Consider the following 14368-nt stretch of genomic DNA (forward strand, 5'->3'; position numbering starts at 1 on the left):
ATGTCTTTAAGATGTGAGACCTGCATGGAACGTGTATGTAACCTGTGTGTAATGTCCGTACACTGAAAAAAATACATACTGTATAATTTTTAAAAATTGAAATAATCCGTCGCATATAATATTTTAGCTTTGACTCAATAAAAATTATTAATTTATTGTATTCTTTTTCATGCAAAACCATGTATGAATGTTGGAACCAAAATGTTGAACCAAAATGTTAGCTCTTGCTTAGTTTAGTTTAGTTTAGTTTAGTTTAAAAGCACGGCAGGGAGGTTCAGTGCTCTACGCTCATACACATTCACCCATTCATACAAGCTTTACACAAGGCACATGCTTTTACCATTGTTATTTCACATTTTATGGCGTATTTTTGGTTTATTTGAGAGGAATATTTAGAAATATTGAGAAAAGTTTAAGCAGCAGCTACTCCCGTCCCCAGTAGGCTAACCGTTTACACGGCCTGCACTCTGTGGACAATAGGGCGTCAGATTCGAGGGTTAAATTTTACGTCCAGTCAAGGACAGATACATGTTTAACAACATAAATGACTTTAAACTAATCGTAATGTTACCATAATGTAAAGTTTTATAATATTTCTTACCAATGTCAACGTCGCTTTTTCCGTCCTGGTCCGCAATGCATGCAAATCGCATTTAATTAAAGAAAATACTTTGAAATATTTCAGTTTAGCTGTAAATTAAAATTACACTAAAGTAAAAACAAAACAAAACAAAACATAACATTTAAATTACAAACTAAAAAATTTCAACAATTTGCAAGTTAAAAAAAAATTAAACAAGTGACAAGTTTGTTATATTTTTTTCAGTCTATCATGTGGCACCCACATGGAACGTGCGTGAACTTTGCATATAACGTGTGTAACGCTGTGTGTAATTTGTCTAACGTGTGAAACCAACATGTAACGTCTTTGTAATGTTTGTGTAATTTAACGTGTGTAACCTGTCTGTAACGTGAAAAACCTGCATGTGACGTGTAACCTGTGTGTAATGTCTGTATCGTATGCAGTGTCGGGGAGTTACTAATTACATGTCATGAGATTACGTAATGACAGAATTTATGTAATTGTAATCTATTACGTTATTGGGAGAAAAGGTGTACTGAAATTAAATTAGTTGCTTTTGGAAATTTTCATGATCACAATCTTAGCTACATTTAAAAAAATAGCTGCAAAAGCTCAGATATTTTTTTTAATCATTTGCTCCTTCTAAAGCCGACGATTGTGAATGCCTCTCTCTTTGGTCATGTGCCATTCTGCTGTAGCCTCAAACATGACATAATTTTCCAAATATGAGCTCGAAGCGCCACCTTGTGTGAAACCAGCATGTAACGTGTGTATAATATCTGTATAATGTGAAATCTGCATGTAACGAGTGTAACTTGTGTGTAAGGCCTACAATATGTGAAACAATGTGGGTAAAGTGGCCAAATATTGTACTCAAGTAAGAATACTGTTACTTAAGAATAATTTGACTCAAGTAAAACGTCGTCCTCCAAATAATTACTTGAGTAAGAGTAAGAAAGTACTCAGTGAAAAAGCTATTCAAGTACTGCGTAACTGAGTTCAAGCAGAGGATGAATGACAAATAAAATAAAAATAAGTAATAAGTAATATGATAGCGGCACGGTGGACGAGCATCTGCTTCAGAGTTCTGAGGACTGGGGTTCAATCCCCGGCCCCACCTGTGCGGAGTTTGCATGTTCTCCCCGTGGCTGCGCGGGTTTTCTCCGGTTTCCTCCCATATCTCAAAAACATGGATGGTAGGTTAATTGCCAACTCTAAATTGCCCGTAGGTGTGAATGTGATTGCGAATGGTTGTTTGTTTGTATGTGCCCTGTGATTGGCTGGCAACCACTTCAGGGTGTACCCCGCCTCCTGCCCGATGATAGCTGCGATAGGCTCCAGCACGCCCGCGACCCTAGTGAGGAGAAGCGGGTCAGAGAATGGATGGATGGAAGTAATATGATATTGCTGATCAATATCACTTAATCTACAACATAATACAATAATAATCAATACAATCTTTATAAAATAGCAAATGATGACTACAATCTTTGTAAAATAACAAATTAAGGCAAATTTATCTCCAAGAAATGGTTGTACACTATTTTGTTTCTACTTGTTAAACACCACAATAGGATAACGAGGCACAGATTACAAAAACAGGAACAAAGGTGCAGTGGGTATAAAAAGTCTACGCACCCCTGTTCAAATGCCATTTTTTAATGGAAAGAATTTCGACCAAAATTAATTATTTTATAATTTTTTGCCGCTATTAATGTGACCTAGAATTTGCACTACTGAGTGTATATATATATATATATATATATATATATATATATATATATATATATATATAATCTTTTTGAAAGGGTACGTGAAAATAAACAAGTTACATAATCTTGTATGTGACTGACATGGACTTTAAATTGCTGCTTTCTTGGCCAGGTCATCATTGCAAAACAGATCTTCTGTTTTAACTGATCTTTTACCCGGTTAAATAAAGGTTAAACAAAACAAATACAAATCTGGTTGCACAAGGATGCATTCCTTCTTATAAATGGGATGTGGCTGTGTTCAGGAGTAACTAATCACATTCAAGCCCAAAAACCAACAACACATGCATAGGGCCTTAGAGAATTTGCATTATTCACTGAAATGACTGAATGAAGAAGCTGTTTGCTGACCAGTCTTATTGCTAAAGCGTGTATGTGCGTGCGTGCGTGCGTACGCATGTCCGAGCGAGAGATTACAGCACGTACCCCAAAGGATGCATGTTTCAGCCCACAAAAACAACAAAAACATCTGGAACTTACTGCAAGGTGTTTTTCTGAAGTTAGAAGTAGGTTTGACCAAAAATAAGACTACACTGCATGACAAAAAAAAGTCTAGAATGTCTACACAAGTCAGCATCCAGTTTATTTTTTTAATTGTTTTTTTTAATAGTTTTTCCTAATATCTGTCCCTTTGATTGGCCCACGAAGGCTTTGGGAGCAGTCATGTGTCTGCCTTGTGCCATTTGATTGGTGAACTGGAGTCAAATGACACTAGTGTTTACGCGTTGGATTGGTGCAAACAGCGCCCGGCGGGAACGTGGAACTCAAAATCTAAAAAGCAGGTCGCACATGCAATAATTGATGAATAAAAGTAGCAAGCGCCGTTGAGCTCATTGTAACGGAGTAAAAGTACCGATTCTTCTTAACATAAATACTAAAGTAAAAGCATATAGTATGATGCATTCAAACTACGCTGACAAGTACAATTTATCCAAATGGTACTTGACTAAATGTAATGGTGTAAATGTAACGCGTTCCTACCTACCTCTGCATGTAACGTATGTGAAACCCCCATGTACAGTAACATGTCTGTAACCTCTGAGTAAAGCTTGCATGTAGGGTGTGTAACCTGTGTAATATCTGTGTTGTGTTGAAACTGCATGCAATGTGTGTGTAATGTCTATATTGTCTGAAATATATTGTCTGTCTCTATATTGTCTGTCATGTAACACGTGTTACTCGACTGTGTGCAGTGTAACACCACATGTGGCCGCGGTGTCAAGCGGAGGATCGTCCAGTGTGTGGGGATCAGCGGCGGTAAGTTCCTGGTCTTTGAGGAGGAGGCGTGCGGCGCCGACGAGCGGCCCGAAGATGAGAGCACCTGCTTCGAGAGGCCATGCTTCAAGTGGTACACCACACCCTGGTCCGAGGTAGGCTGATCGGCACCGCATGTAGGGTGTGATGTGTGTAACCTGGTTCAGGGCTCTCCACTACGTTTAGCACTAGTAGTACCTTTTCAGATGCCCGCACCGACACATGAGTTGGTCGCACCATTTTTGAGGAGGTACAGCATGACCATGGCATACCATAGTTTTGTATGAAGTAAAGATTGACAGTGACTCAAGATATGATATTTCCAAAATATTTTACTGTGAACAAGAAGTTTGTTTGCAACAGGTGGCGGTAGACAAAACAGGTGTATTCATTAAAAAACAAAAAACAAAGGCTTTTTTATTTTATTTGATCATTTGTTCGACTCAGAGGTGCCAACAGGCAGCTCTTATAGTGAGGACTCCTAACCCTACTTAATTTTGCGCATTACCACAACCATATGATTGACATACATTTAAAAACGATTGCATATGGTATATCCCCTGGATGTTGTCAAGCAGCAATCGGAGGTACTGAAAGCAAGATTTCATTGAGCTCCTCAAAAAATAGTTTTGATGCTGAGGTTTTCATAAGTGGACCTATCCAAATGGTACGATTCGAGGATGAACGTTTCAGTTGGCTCAGTCAATTAAATAAGCGGCTCAAAGAAGTGTGTACTGCACTATCCGTGAGTTTCATTGACAATTTCACCATTTTTTGGGAGCGCAGACATATTTACAAGGCAGACTTTCTGTCTAAATAGACAAGGGGTTAAGTTATTGGCTGCCAACATTTTTTACTGTGTACATCATTCAGGGGCCTGAAAGGAAAACATTGGCCTTGTTGACACAGCTGAAGAACAAAAAGATGTAGTTGTTCCCAAACAATTAGAGGAACAAGAGATAAGGCGAAACGAGGCGCAGATGGATTCATCAGCGTTATCCAAACAATCAGATGAACGAATGAGATGAGTCTGCACTTTGAATCTCCCACACCCCTCCCTGCCCCATTGGAGCAAGGCCCAAAGCAAAACTCACTCTCTTCTAGCCTAAATGCCTTGTTAGGTGTGATAGACAGGATGCAGGCTATCGCCGAGTGCACACCATGCCAAGATCTTCCTCCTATCCCCCCTCGCCTGAAACCAGCGTCCACTAAGATGCGAAGGGCCCCTCCTCCACCCATGAAGAATCTTATCTGCAAATCTGACTGATATCTGCGGGGTCTTTTCCAGAATAAGTCAGACCCCTATGGGGATCAGGCATTTTCAAGTGTTCAATCTTACCTAATGGCAATGACCTATGGGGTGCCTCAGGGGTCCGCCCCTCCTGTACAGGTTGTATATGCTACTCTTGGGTCAAATTCTTCAGAACATTAATTTTGAGTATCATAGTGATGCAGATGACACACAGTTATATCTAGCAGTGTCTCCAGATGACTACAGTTCAATTGAGGTGTTGGATGAGCCAAAATGTTCTTAAATTAAACCACAACAAAACTGAGACAATTGTTTTTGGCAATAAAGAAAAGAGGATTGCTGTTAGTAAATACCTGGAGTCACTCTCTTTAAAAAGCAAAGACCAATTCCGAAACCTTGGTGTACTGATAGATTCCGACCTGACTTTCAACAGTCATATCAAATCAATTATTAAAATTGCATTCTACCATCTGAAGAACTTATCCAGAATGAAGGCTTGCATGTGCCAAGCAGACCAGGAGAAGCTCATCCATGTTTTTATTAAACAGATGCAGCTCATTCAGAATGCTGCAGCTCGGGTTCTGACCAGAATGAAGAGGTCAGAGAATATTACTCCAATTCTAAAGTTTTGACACTGGCTCCCAGTAAGCTTTAGAATAAATTTTTAAGTTCTGCTACTGGTTTATAAATCACTAAATGGTTTAGTTCCTGAATACATGAAAGAAATGCTAATGGAATATAGAGGTGTTGTCAGCCCCAAGTGTGAATGTTTTTAAGTCCAGGTTAAAAACTTTTCTTTTTCCTCATGCTTTTTAGACCATTTCCACTTTTAAATGATATTTCTTGCACTGTACTCTGTTTTAATTGTACTTTTTTTCCTCTTTGTTTTTAAATGCTTTTAATCATGTAAAGCACATTGAGTTACCTTGTGTTTGAAATGCGCTATATAAATAAATTTGCTTTGCTATGCTATGCTATGTATATCGCCACCATATAAAAGTATTGTTAATGCTTATTCACACTATTTTGCCATGTATTTACGAGCAAAACAGACCAATTGACCAATTTAAAATCATAGTCTTAAACAGTACAAGGATAAATCATTATTACTGCAATTATTGCACTTCATTTTAATGATAGTTTGTTTTCCTATACAATTCTCTTTAAAGGAGTCTGGGTTTCTTTCACTTTGCACATACTGTATCTTTATATGTCTATGCTATTAACAAGGTTGCCCTTCTAACAATTTTTGGTTGTTGGGTCGTTCGCTAAACATTTGGTGTTACTAGGGTGGGAGTGTTACTTTAAAGATAGATAGATAGATAGATAGATAGATAGATAGATAGATAGATAGATAGATAGATAGATAGATAGATCGATAGATAGATAGATAGATAGATAGATAGATAGATAGATAGATAGATAGATAGATAGATAGGTTTGTTAGGTTTGATAGCTTCATAGCAAAGTTATTGAAACCTTTGCACATGACTTTCTGTTTTTTATAATAAGTGCAATGAAAGTGATAAAAAATTAAGGAGGAAATCATTGACCTCCTGCCCCCCCCCCCACACATACACACCCTCGTAATTTTAATACGATCATACGTGACGTCACTCAGGGAAACAGCTTTTGGTTTTATTCTCGTGACAAATGTAGCAGTATTGATAATGGTGACTTGCGGCGGGAGGAGTTAACCGCCTTACCGGATTTTACAAGGTAGGTGCGGGTTAGCTTGCTTGCGCAGTCGTCCAGATGAGTTGAAGGCTCACACTTGTCAATTAAAATGAATAAGTAGATGGCCAACATCAATATAGTTACGTGGTGGCCACTGGCCAGACACAGCGTACTAGCCTGTCTGTGACATGCATATGTCGGGTGAGTGTATGCAACGATGAGAATAGTGTGTCCTATCTGGAAGAAGCACTCAATTATGTTGCAGCAGGCAGCCAATCATATTGTGGCGGGTCGCTTTTAACTCAAATGAGATTCACAACCATTATCGAGTCGGCGCTCTCTCTCTTTCTCGCTCTCTCTCTTTGGTGCAGGGGGAGGCGATTGCAGTTGAAAAAAAGGTGACTTTCAAACATTAAAACATGCACAGTGTTTAAATGTACAGTAAGTGCGACAAAATTAAATTTTAATCGCACAACCTGAAAGAAAGTTCACAACCTGTGTGCTGTGATGTTAGTGTAATGTGTATGGAATTCGAATGGAATCTTAACACGTGTCACTTGTGTGTAATGTCGGTAATGCGGAAACATGTATGTGTGTCAGGTATGTTTAGGATGTGTAATTTGTGTCAATTTATGCTTGTGTGTGTGTGTGTGTAAAATGTGCTTGTAACATGTGTAACCTGGGTGTGCCCAGTGCACCAAGACGTGCGGTGTGGGCGTGAGGATGCGTGACGTCAAGTGTTACCAGGACCGCGAACTGGTGCGAGGCTGCGACCCACTCACCAAGCCTGTGTCCAAACAGACATGCAGTCTGCAGCCTTGTCCCACTGAGCCGCCAGGTCAGTCTGCTGGAACTGTCTGAGTCCCGGGTGTTTCCAGGGAATTTCCTGGCTCAAATTTAAGCAATTGTGGTACCCCTACTGGCTCAAACAAACACTTTTTCTATTGTTCTTTAACGTTTACTGTTTCTTAAATCATTTATAGGTGTGCCTCGACTTACATGTTTAATTCGTTCCTTGACTAGACGCATAATTCAAAACACTCATATTTAAAATTGAAATGAATTACCATTAATCCATTCCAGCCCCACAAAAAACACCAGCAAAACATTTTGTACACATTTTTTTCATGAAGAAAAGCAGTAAGGTATATAAAGCACCCTGCAATACTGTTCTTAATGGGGGAAAAAAACCTACAGTCGTGACATAATTAGATAGAATGTAAATAAATTGTTTTTGTCACATTTTTTTGCTTCATTTCAATGGACATTGTGCTCCTGGTGAAAACGCCTTTGCCACCCGGGGGCAGTATATTACAGACATACGGATAAACTGTACATGGAGACAGTCTCAACTCGTCAGTAAACCGCAGTAATATTGGTCATTCTTTGCGGAGGATAAGGAATACATGCCTCTTGAGTATTGTTAGATTTTCTACATGTGTTGGTCCACTGTTTGTGTTCAAATATAAATTGTTTAAGGAGTTAGAACTAGGGCTGGGTGATAAATCAATATCAGTATGTATCGCGATAGACACATACTCATTATCAATATAAAATACATTTGATGAAATTTTCGAGAGAGAAAAAAATCATCGCGAAGCAAGAAACTCTGTCGCAAATGGTGCAACTCGTGGGGAGGCGATGTTGGCTGAGCTAGAAGGGCCGCGTGCATGAAGCAGCCGCGTGCTTCATGGACGTCTCAATCATTCTGTTTCGCGACGCTACGACGGTTCATCAACATCGAAATAACTTCTCGAAAGACATGCAACGAGGTCAATCGGTTGCATTCATCCATGTTTTGACAGACAATACCAATAGCCAATAATAATGCTAGTTGCTCCGTGCTGAACCAATCATGTGATGTGAATAAAATCATACCAAGTTAGGTTGACGCACTCATTAGCTGCATGACACAACAGGCGCTGAGCTACACGGCGACAGCGGTGTAAACTCAGCAGTCGGAGGGTGTTGTAAAAAGCAAAGAAAGTGAGTGTTCCTTCAGAAGAAACGACGGGAGGCTCAACGGGTGACATTGTTGATAAGAAAGGCCCTTCAAGATCGTCAGTGTGGAATTATTTTGGATTAGTAAAGTCTGACACGAAACAGAGTAGCGTGCACTGGAAATAATGTTGAGTGTATGTTCACACAAAGACAGAGAACATCAGCAGCCTTTTCATGCACCTGAAGCAGTGCCACCCGCTAGCGCACGCTCAATACAAGACTTTACAAGCAAGGGCTACTCACCCCTCAATAACAACAAACAAATTGTATCACAAAAGACATGTTACCAGTTAGCACGGTTGAAAACAAGGGATTCAAGTGGATGATTAAAGTAATGGACCATCGTTACCAACTCCCTGGGCGTAAATTGGAATTGAAAACTTTTGCATGGTCAGATTATACATGTTTATAGATACTGTCGGTACAGAAAGTATTCATCCATCCATCCATTTTTTACCGCTTATCCGAGGTCGGGTCGCGGGGGCAGTAGCTTTAGCAGGGACGCCCAAGACTTCCCTCTCCACAGCCACTTCATCCAGCTCTTCCGGGGGGATCCCGAGGCGTTCCCAGGCCAGCCGAAAGACATAGTCTCTCCAGTGTGTCCTGGGTCGTCGCCATGGTCTCCTCCCGGTGGGACGTGCCCGGAACACCTCACCAGGGAGGCGTCTACTCTGAGAGCCTCCCGGATGACCGACCTTCTCACCCTATCTCTAAGGGAGAGCCCGAGCACCCTGCAGAGGAAACTAATTTCGGCCGCTTGTATCCGGGATCTTGTTCTTTCGGTCACGACCCACAGCTCGTGACCATAGGTGAGGATAGGAACGTAGATCGACCGGTAAATCGAGAGCTTCACCTTTTGGCTCAGCTCCTTCTTTACCACAAAGGACCAATACAAAGTCCGCATCACTGCAGACGCTGCACCGATCCGCCTGTCGATCTCCCGTTCCCTTCTTCCCTCATTCGTGAACAAGACCCCAAGATACTTGAACTCCTCCACTTGGGGCAAGATCTCATCCCCGACCTGGAGAGGTCGGGGATGGATGGATGGAAGTCAAAGCAAAAAAATCAGAGCGACTGCTTGTATCTTGAAAAACTTCTAAGTCGGGGCACTCGAATCTCCGGGCCCCACAGTATTTTTGTTGCTGTCAAATGTCAAAATGGGTAAAATTCGAGCCAAACAGTTCATAAGGGATGAAAATAGCCAACAACTGCAACACTGGTAAGATGAGAACAGGCCCCAAAATAAGTGAAAAAATAATGCGGGGAAATCCTTGTGTTTGTGACGCACACCCCTTCCTTTTATGTGTCTTAATGTCCAGATGAGAGCTGCCAGGACCGGCCCACCACCAACTGTCTGCTGGCTCTCAAGGTCAACCTGTGCAGTCACTGGTACTACAGCAAAGCCTGCTGCCACTCCTGCCGGGCCCTACGATCGCCCGTGTCCTAGAGCCCCAAGCCCCGCCGCCTTTCCCAAAACCCGTGCACATGGATTTTGTTCATCAGGTAGCCCGAGTGCAACGTTTACATTCTCAAAAGACAAAGTCAACACACACAAAAAGTTTAACAGCTTTGCTGGCTGTCAGGCTTCCTCAGACGGGGCATTAGAACCTTTTGGTTTATACCAGAATCCTGCACTCTCATCTTTTCGCATCATCCCTCACTCTCCCCCTACCTCTCATTCTCCTTTATTCCCAGCAGCCTTCCCTCATGCTATCTTTCCATTTCTCCCTCTTTTCCATCATCCTCACTCTAACATGCTTCTCTCTCCACTGCTTTCTTTTCCCCAGCCTTCATCACTCTCTCACTTCCCCATCGTCCCTATGCTCCCTTGCGCTATCAACGTCCCTCTGTTTCTTTCATCATCTCTCTGTCCTTATGCCCATCAACTTTCACTCTCTCTTTCTCACTCCTTTTTCCCCCCTTCATCCTCTCTTGCTTTTGTTCTCATCATTCTTGCTTTCTCCCATCGCGCTGGTCTTTCTCTATTTCTTTCTCATCATTCTCCCTCTCTTTTTCACATTATTCTCTGTCTTTGTTCTTCCCATCATAATTCATTCTCTTTTGTCCATCGTCCTTCTATCTCTTTCTCATCACTTTTTTCTTTCCCATCGTCCTTCCCTCTCTCTTTCTCATTTCATCATTCTCACTTGTTCACATCTTTCTCTTTCTCTGCCTCTCTCTCTTTCTTTCTCTCATTCCCCGTCACTCTTCATCCCATCATCCTTTGCTGTCTTTTTCTCATCATCCTTCAAATGCTTTCTCTTTATACATCACCCCCTCACTCTCATTCTCATCATCTCTCCCTCATTCACTTTCTCGCGCACTTGTGTGTCTTCAACCCTCAGCTTAAATTAGCCTTTAAACTTGAACCAGAACAATGGTGATGATGCCGATGATCAAGATGAAGATCCTCTCCTCCTGCAGCCTGACAGCAAATGGTGTGCGCCTCTCTCGACAAGACAATCTTCCGTTCAATCATTAAATATTATTTAACAGTGACAGAGAGTGAAATGTGCACGCTGGCGTATTTATTAGTCATCGCACATTTAAAAAAAAAAACAAAAAAAAACATTATCGTTATTATTTTTTCACATTAGCACGACCGCCTGACGTTTCTCCGCCGGGACCAAAAAAGAAAAAGGAGAAAAAAGAAAAATGATGGCCGACAGAGGAGCCGAGATTCCTGACACTTGAAATGTATTCAGACGTGTTTTACTTTCTGTCTTTGATAAATATAAATATAACGGATACCTCTTTGTACGACGCGGCAGGACGCACAAACCGATGTTGTTAATAAACACAACAAAATGTACACTTCTCTCTTAGCTGGACTTTTCATTTTTACACTGCCTCTCTTTTACAGCAATAATACCGATTTGGGGGTGGGGGGGGCTAAATGCACGTTACACCAGTGTAGGTGACAGCATGTAAGACTGTGTTACACCATGTTACAGTATGCGTGACAGTGTCTTACAACATAACTGAATGTGTTAAAATGTGTTACGGTGTATGTTACAATGTGTTACTTCATTGTTACAGTTTGCATTACACTGTGTTACAGAGTCGTGTGACAGGATCTTTCAATATGTGCGTTACAGTATAAGTGACTGTCTTACAATATCAATAAGTGTGTTACGGTGTGTGTTACGTTGTGTTAGTTACAGTGTTACACTCTGTTAGAGTACGGGTAACACTGTCTTTTAACATAAGTGAGTGTGTTACAGTGTTGTTACAGCGTAGGTGAACGTGTCTTACAATATGTACATTTGTATTACGTGTTACAGTCTATGTGGTGGCATGTAACAGTGCCAGTGTTACAGTGCTAGTGTTACAGTGTCAGTCTTAAGCAGTGTTACTATGTGGGGGACAGTTTATGTGACGGTGTTACACAGTGCTAGAGTATCTTTCAGTATAAGGGAGTGTGTTACACTTTAGGTGAAAGTGTTTTATGGTATAACTGTGTGTGTCACAATGTGTTACAGTGTACGTGACAGTGTTATGCCTTGTTACAATATGGGTGACAGTGTGTTACAATACAGGTGAGTGTCCTCTAATATTGTTACGTGTACAATGTCTTAAAATATAACTGAGTTACACTATGCTACATTGTAAGTAACAGTGTGTTACATTATAGGTGACACTGTGTTACATTCTAGGTGACGGTCTCACATAAGTGAGTGCGTTACAGTGTAGACAGCAATGTGTTACATTATAACGGAGCGTGTTACAATGTGTTAGTGTAGTTGACACTTGTACTTGTACGTGTACTTAATTGTAGGTCAAATTACAGTATGTGCTAAATTAACGAGCATCAATTGGAAGACTCCATTAGGTATCATAAAATATTTATTAAAACATTGAATCATTAATGTTTTGGGTGGGAGGCTACTGTCATGTTTATTTCATTGTCTGGATAATTAATGAAAATTTGAATTGATGCCTCAACTTCTTAGATTGTAAATGATGTGTTTACGTTAGCATTTAATGCTCTTGAAATGAAAAAGTGTCAAACATTTTTAAAATGTTGGCGATCAATAATTTCTTCATAGTGTGAGGTGCTGTGACGTCAGAGTACATTTACACGTACGATACTTACGTTGCTATGTTAAAATACAACAGCCACTTGTATAGTGTTTCATATAACAGGACACATAAATATAGTGATATAGTCATTGGTCAAGTTAGGCCTTTGCAAAAGAACAAAAGGCAAGCCGAGAGAATGGTTTAACCCTCCTGTCATGCTGCGGGTCAAAATGACCCGTTTGAAGTCTCAAACTCTTGATTTAAAAGAAAAAAAATGATTTTGACTTGTTCTGCTGCCCTTGTTTAATTATTTACAAAAAAACTATTTGCATGGTGTTACTTTTGACAATTAAAGGTACAGTGGGTCATATTGACCCATTTTAAGATTTCTTTTAAATTGGGGTTGAACTTGTTTCTTGGCGTTACTTTCATTTTCTTCATCAAAAATGTTTTGTAATTGGATTTGCATGGTGTTATTTCTGACGACTAAACATACACTGTGTCATATATAGGGTTGGGCATCGAGAATGGGGAACCGATTGGAACCGGACTAACGTTCCGGTTCTCCTGGAATCGTTCAAATTTAAAAATTGCGGTTCCCAGTTTCGATGCCTACAGTCCACCGACCCCGAAGAAGAAGTGGCGAAAACCCACAAAGAAGAATGCGCATGAAGAGGTGCTTGTGCCCAACGGCAGCGGCGAACAAAAGTGTGTCTCAAATTTGTTAAAATGAATGACCAGTCGCCTCAGTGCAGTTATATTGTTCAAAGGAGGCTTTCAGGATTTCTAGTCGCCTGACACCGAGCCTCAGCCTCCACCGCGCAGAACTTCAGTGAAGTCAAATTGGTGAGTGAAACAATAAAATACGTCTATGCATTAACATTAAGGCAGCTAACAAGGTAAACGGTTGGTTGCACTTCTGCACTGATGGGTTTTAGCGTTTATTTTAGTCTTCAAACCAATGTAAGAGCTGATGACAAAAAAAAAAAAAAAAAAAAAAAAACTTAACATTGAGCTAAAACATCACCGTAGCAACTTTACATCATAATGAATTGGGAAAAAATTCACATAAACGTATCACAAACACTAACCTTGTGCCTCATCGGTTGGTAGGGACAGGAAACAATGTTTTATAGCATTTAGATCCATTCATTAAAATAAAATAAAATAAAATAAATAATCACCGGTGTTGTGTGAAGTTACTTTTGGTGCCAAAATGCTGCGTACGCTTCAAAATAAAAGGCTACAGGCTTAAAACAGGAAGTCAAGTTAAAAGTTGCACATATAAATCGTTTGACGTGATAAAACAGTCCCAAATAAGTATTTTAACAATGCTACATGTAACTTTTAGCTGAAACATGAATTAAAGAATATTATGTCAATTGGGTTAGTTCCACACACATTGCCTTTTAGTTCATAGGTTTGATATTGATACTGGTTAGAAAGACCGCTGAGTCAAATGTTCATTTTAGTCTATGCTGCAGGCTGCTAAGACAATGGCTGCTCATAATTTGGACACCCTTTATTCAAACCATGTAAACTTTTTTTTACCTAGCCCCCTAAAAGAATCGGACTCGAGAATCGTTTGGAACCGGAATCGAAACGAGGAACCGGAATCGGGACCGGAATCGCTCAAATTCAAACGATGACCAATCCTAGTCATGCATAACATTGTTGCCAAGAAAGGGTCATAAGAGGAGGGTTAAAAAGTGAGCTCAGCTCCTTGTAACAAGCTGCGATGTCAAAGTTTTGTTGAATTGAGAGTTTGTTTCAAGTCAGACAGCAGTCGACAGACATCCAGCATGG

General features: G+C 40.4%; 1 protein-coding gene across 1 annotated transcript in view; it reads left to right on the forward strand.

Annotated features, from left to right (window-relative positions):
• Positions 1–12472, forward strand: part of adamtsl2 (ADAMTS-like 2) — a 40620-nt gene extending 28148 nt beyond the window's left edge. Inside the window, 3 exon segments of the mRNA XM_061672452.1 lie at positions 3549–3725; positions 7232–7376; positions 9859–12472. Of these exon segments, the coding sequence (XP_061528436.1) occupies positions 3549–3725; positions 7232–7376; positions 9859–9986 (450 nt within the window). The 3' untranslated portion in view covers positions 9987–12472.
• Positions 12473–14368: the final 1896 nt, after the last annotated feature.

This window comes from Phycodurus eques, chromosome 3, assembly GCF_024500275.1.
Source record: "Phycodurus eques isolate BA_2022a chromosome 3, UOR_Pequ_1.1, whole genome shotgun sequence".
In the NCBI taxonomy this organism is placed as follows: domain Eukaryota; kingdom Metazoa; phylum Chordata; class Actinopteri; order Syngnathiformes; family Syngnathidae; genus Phycodurus; species Phycodurus eques.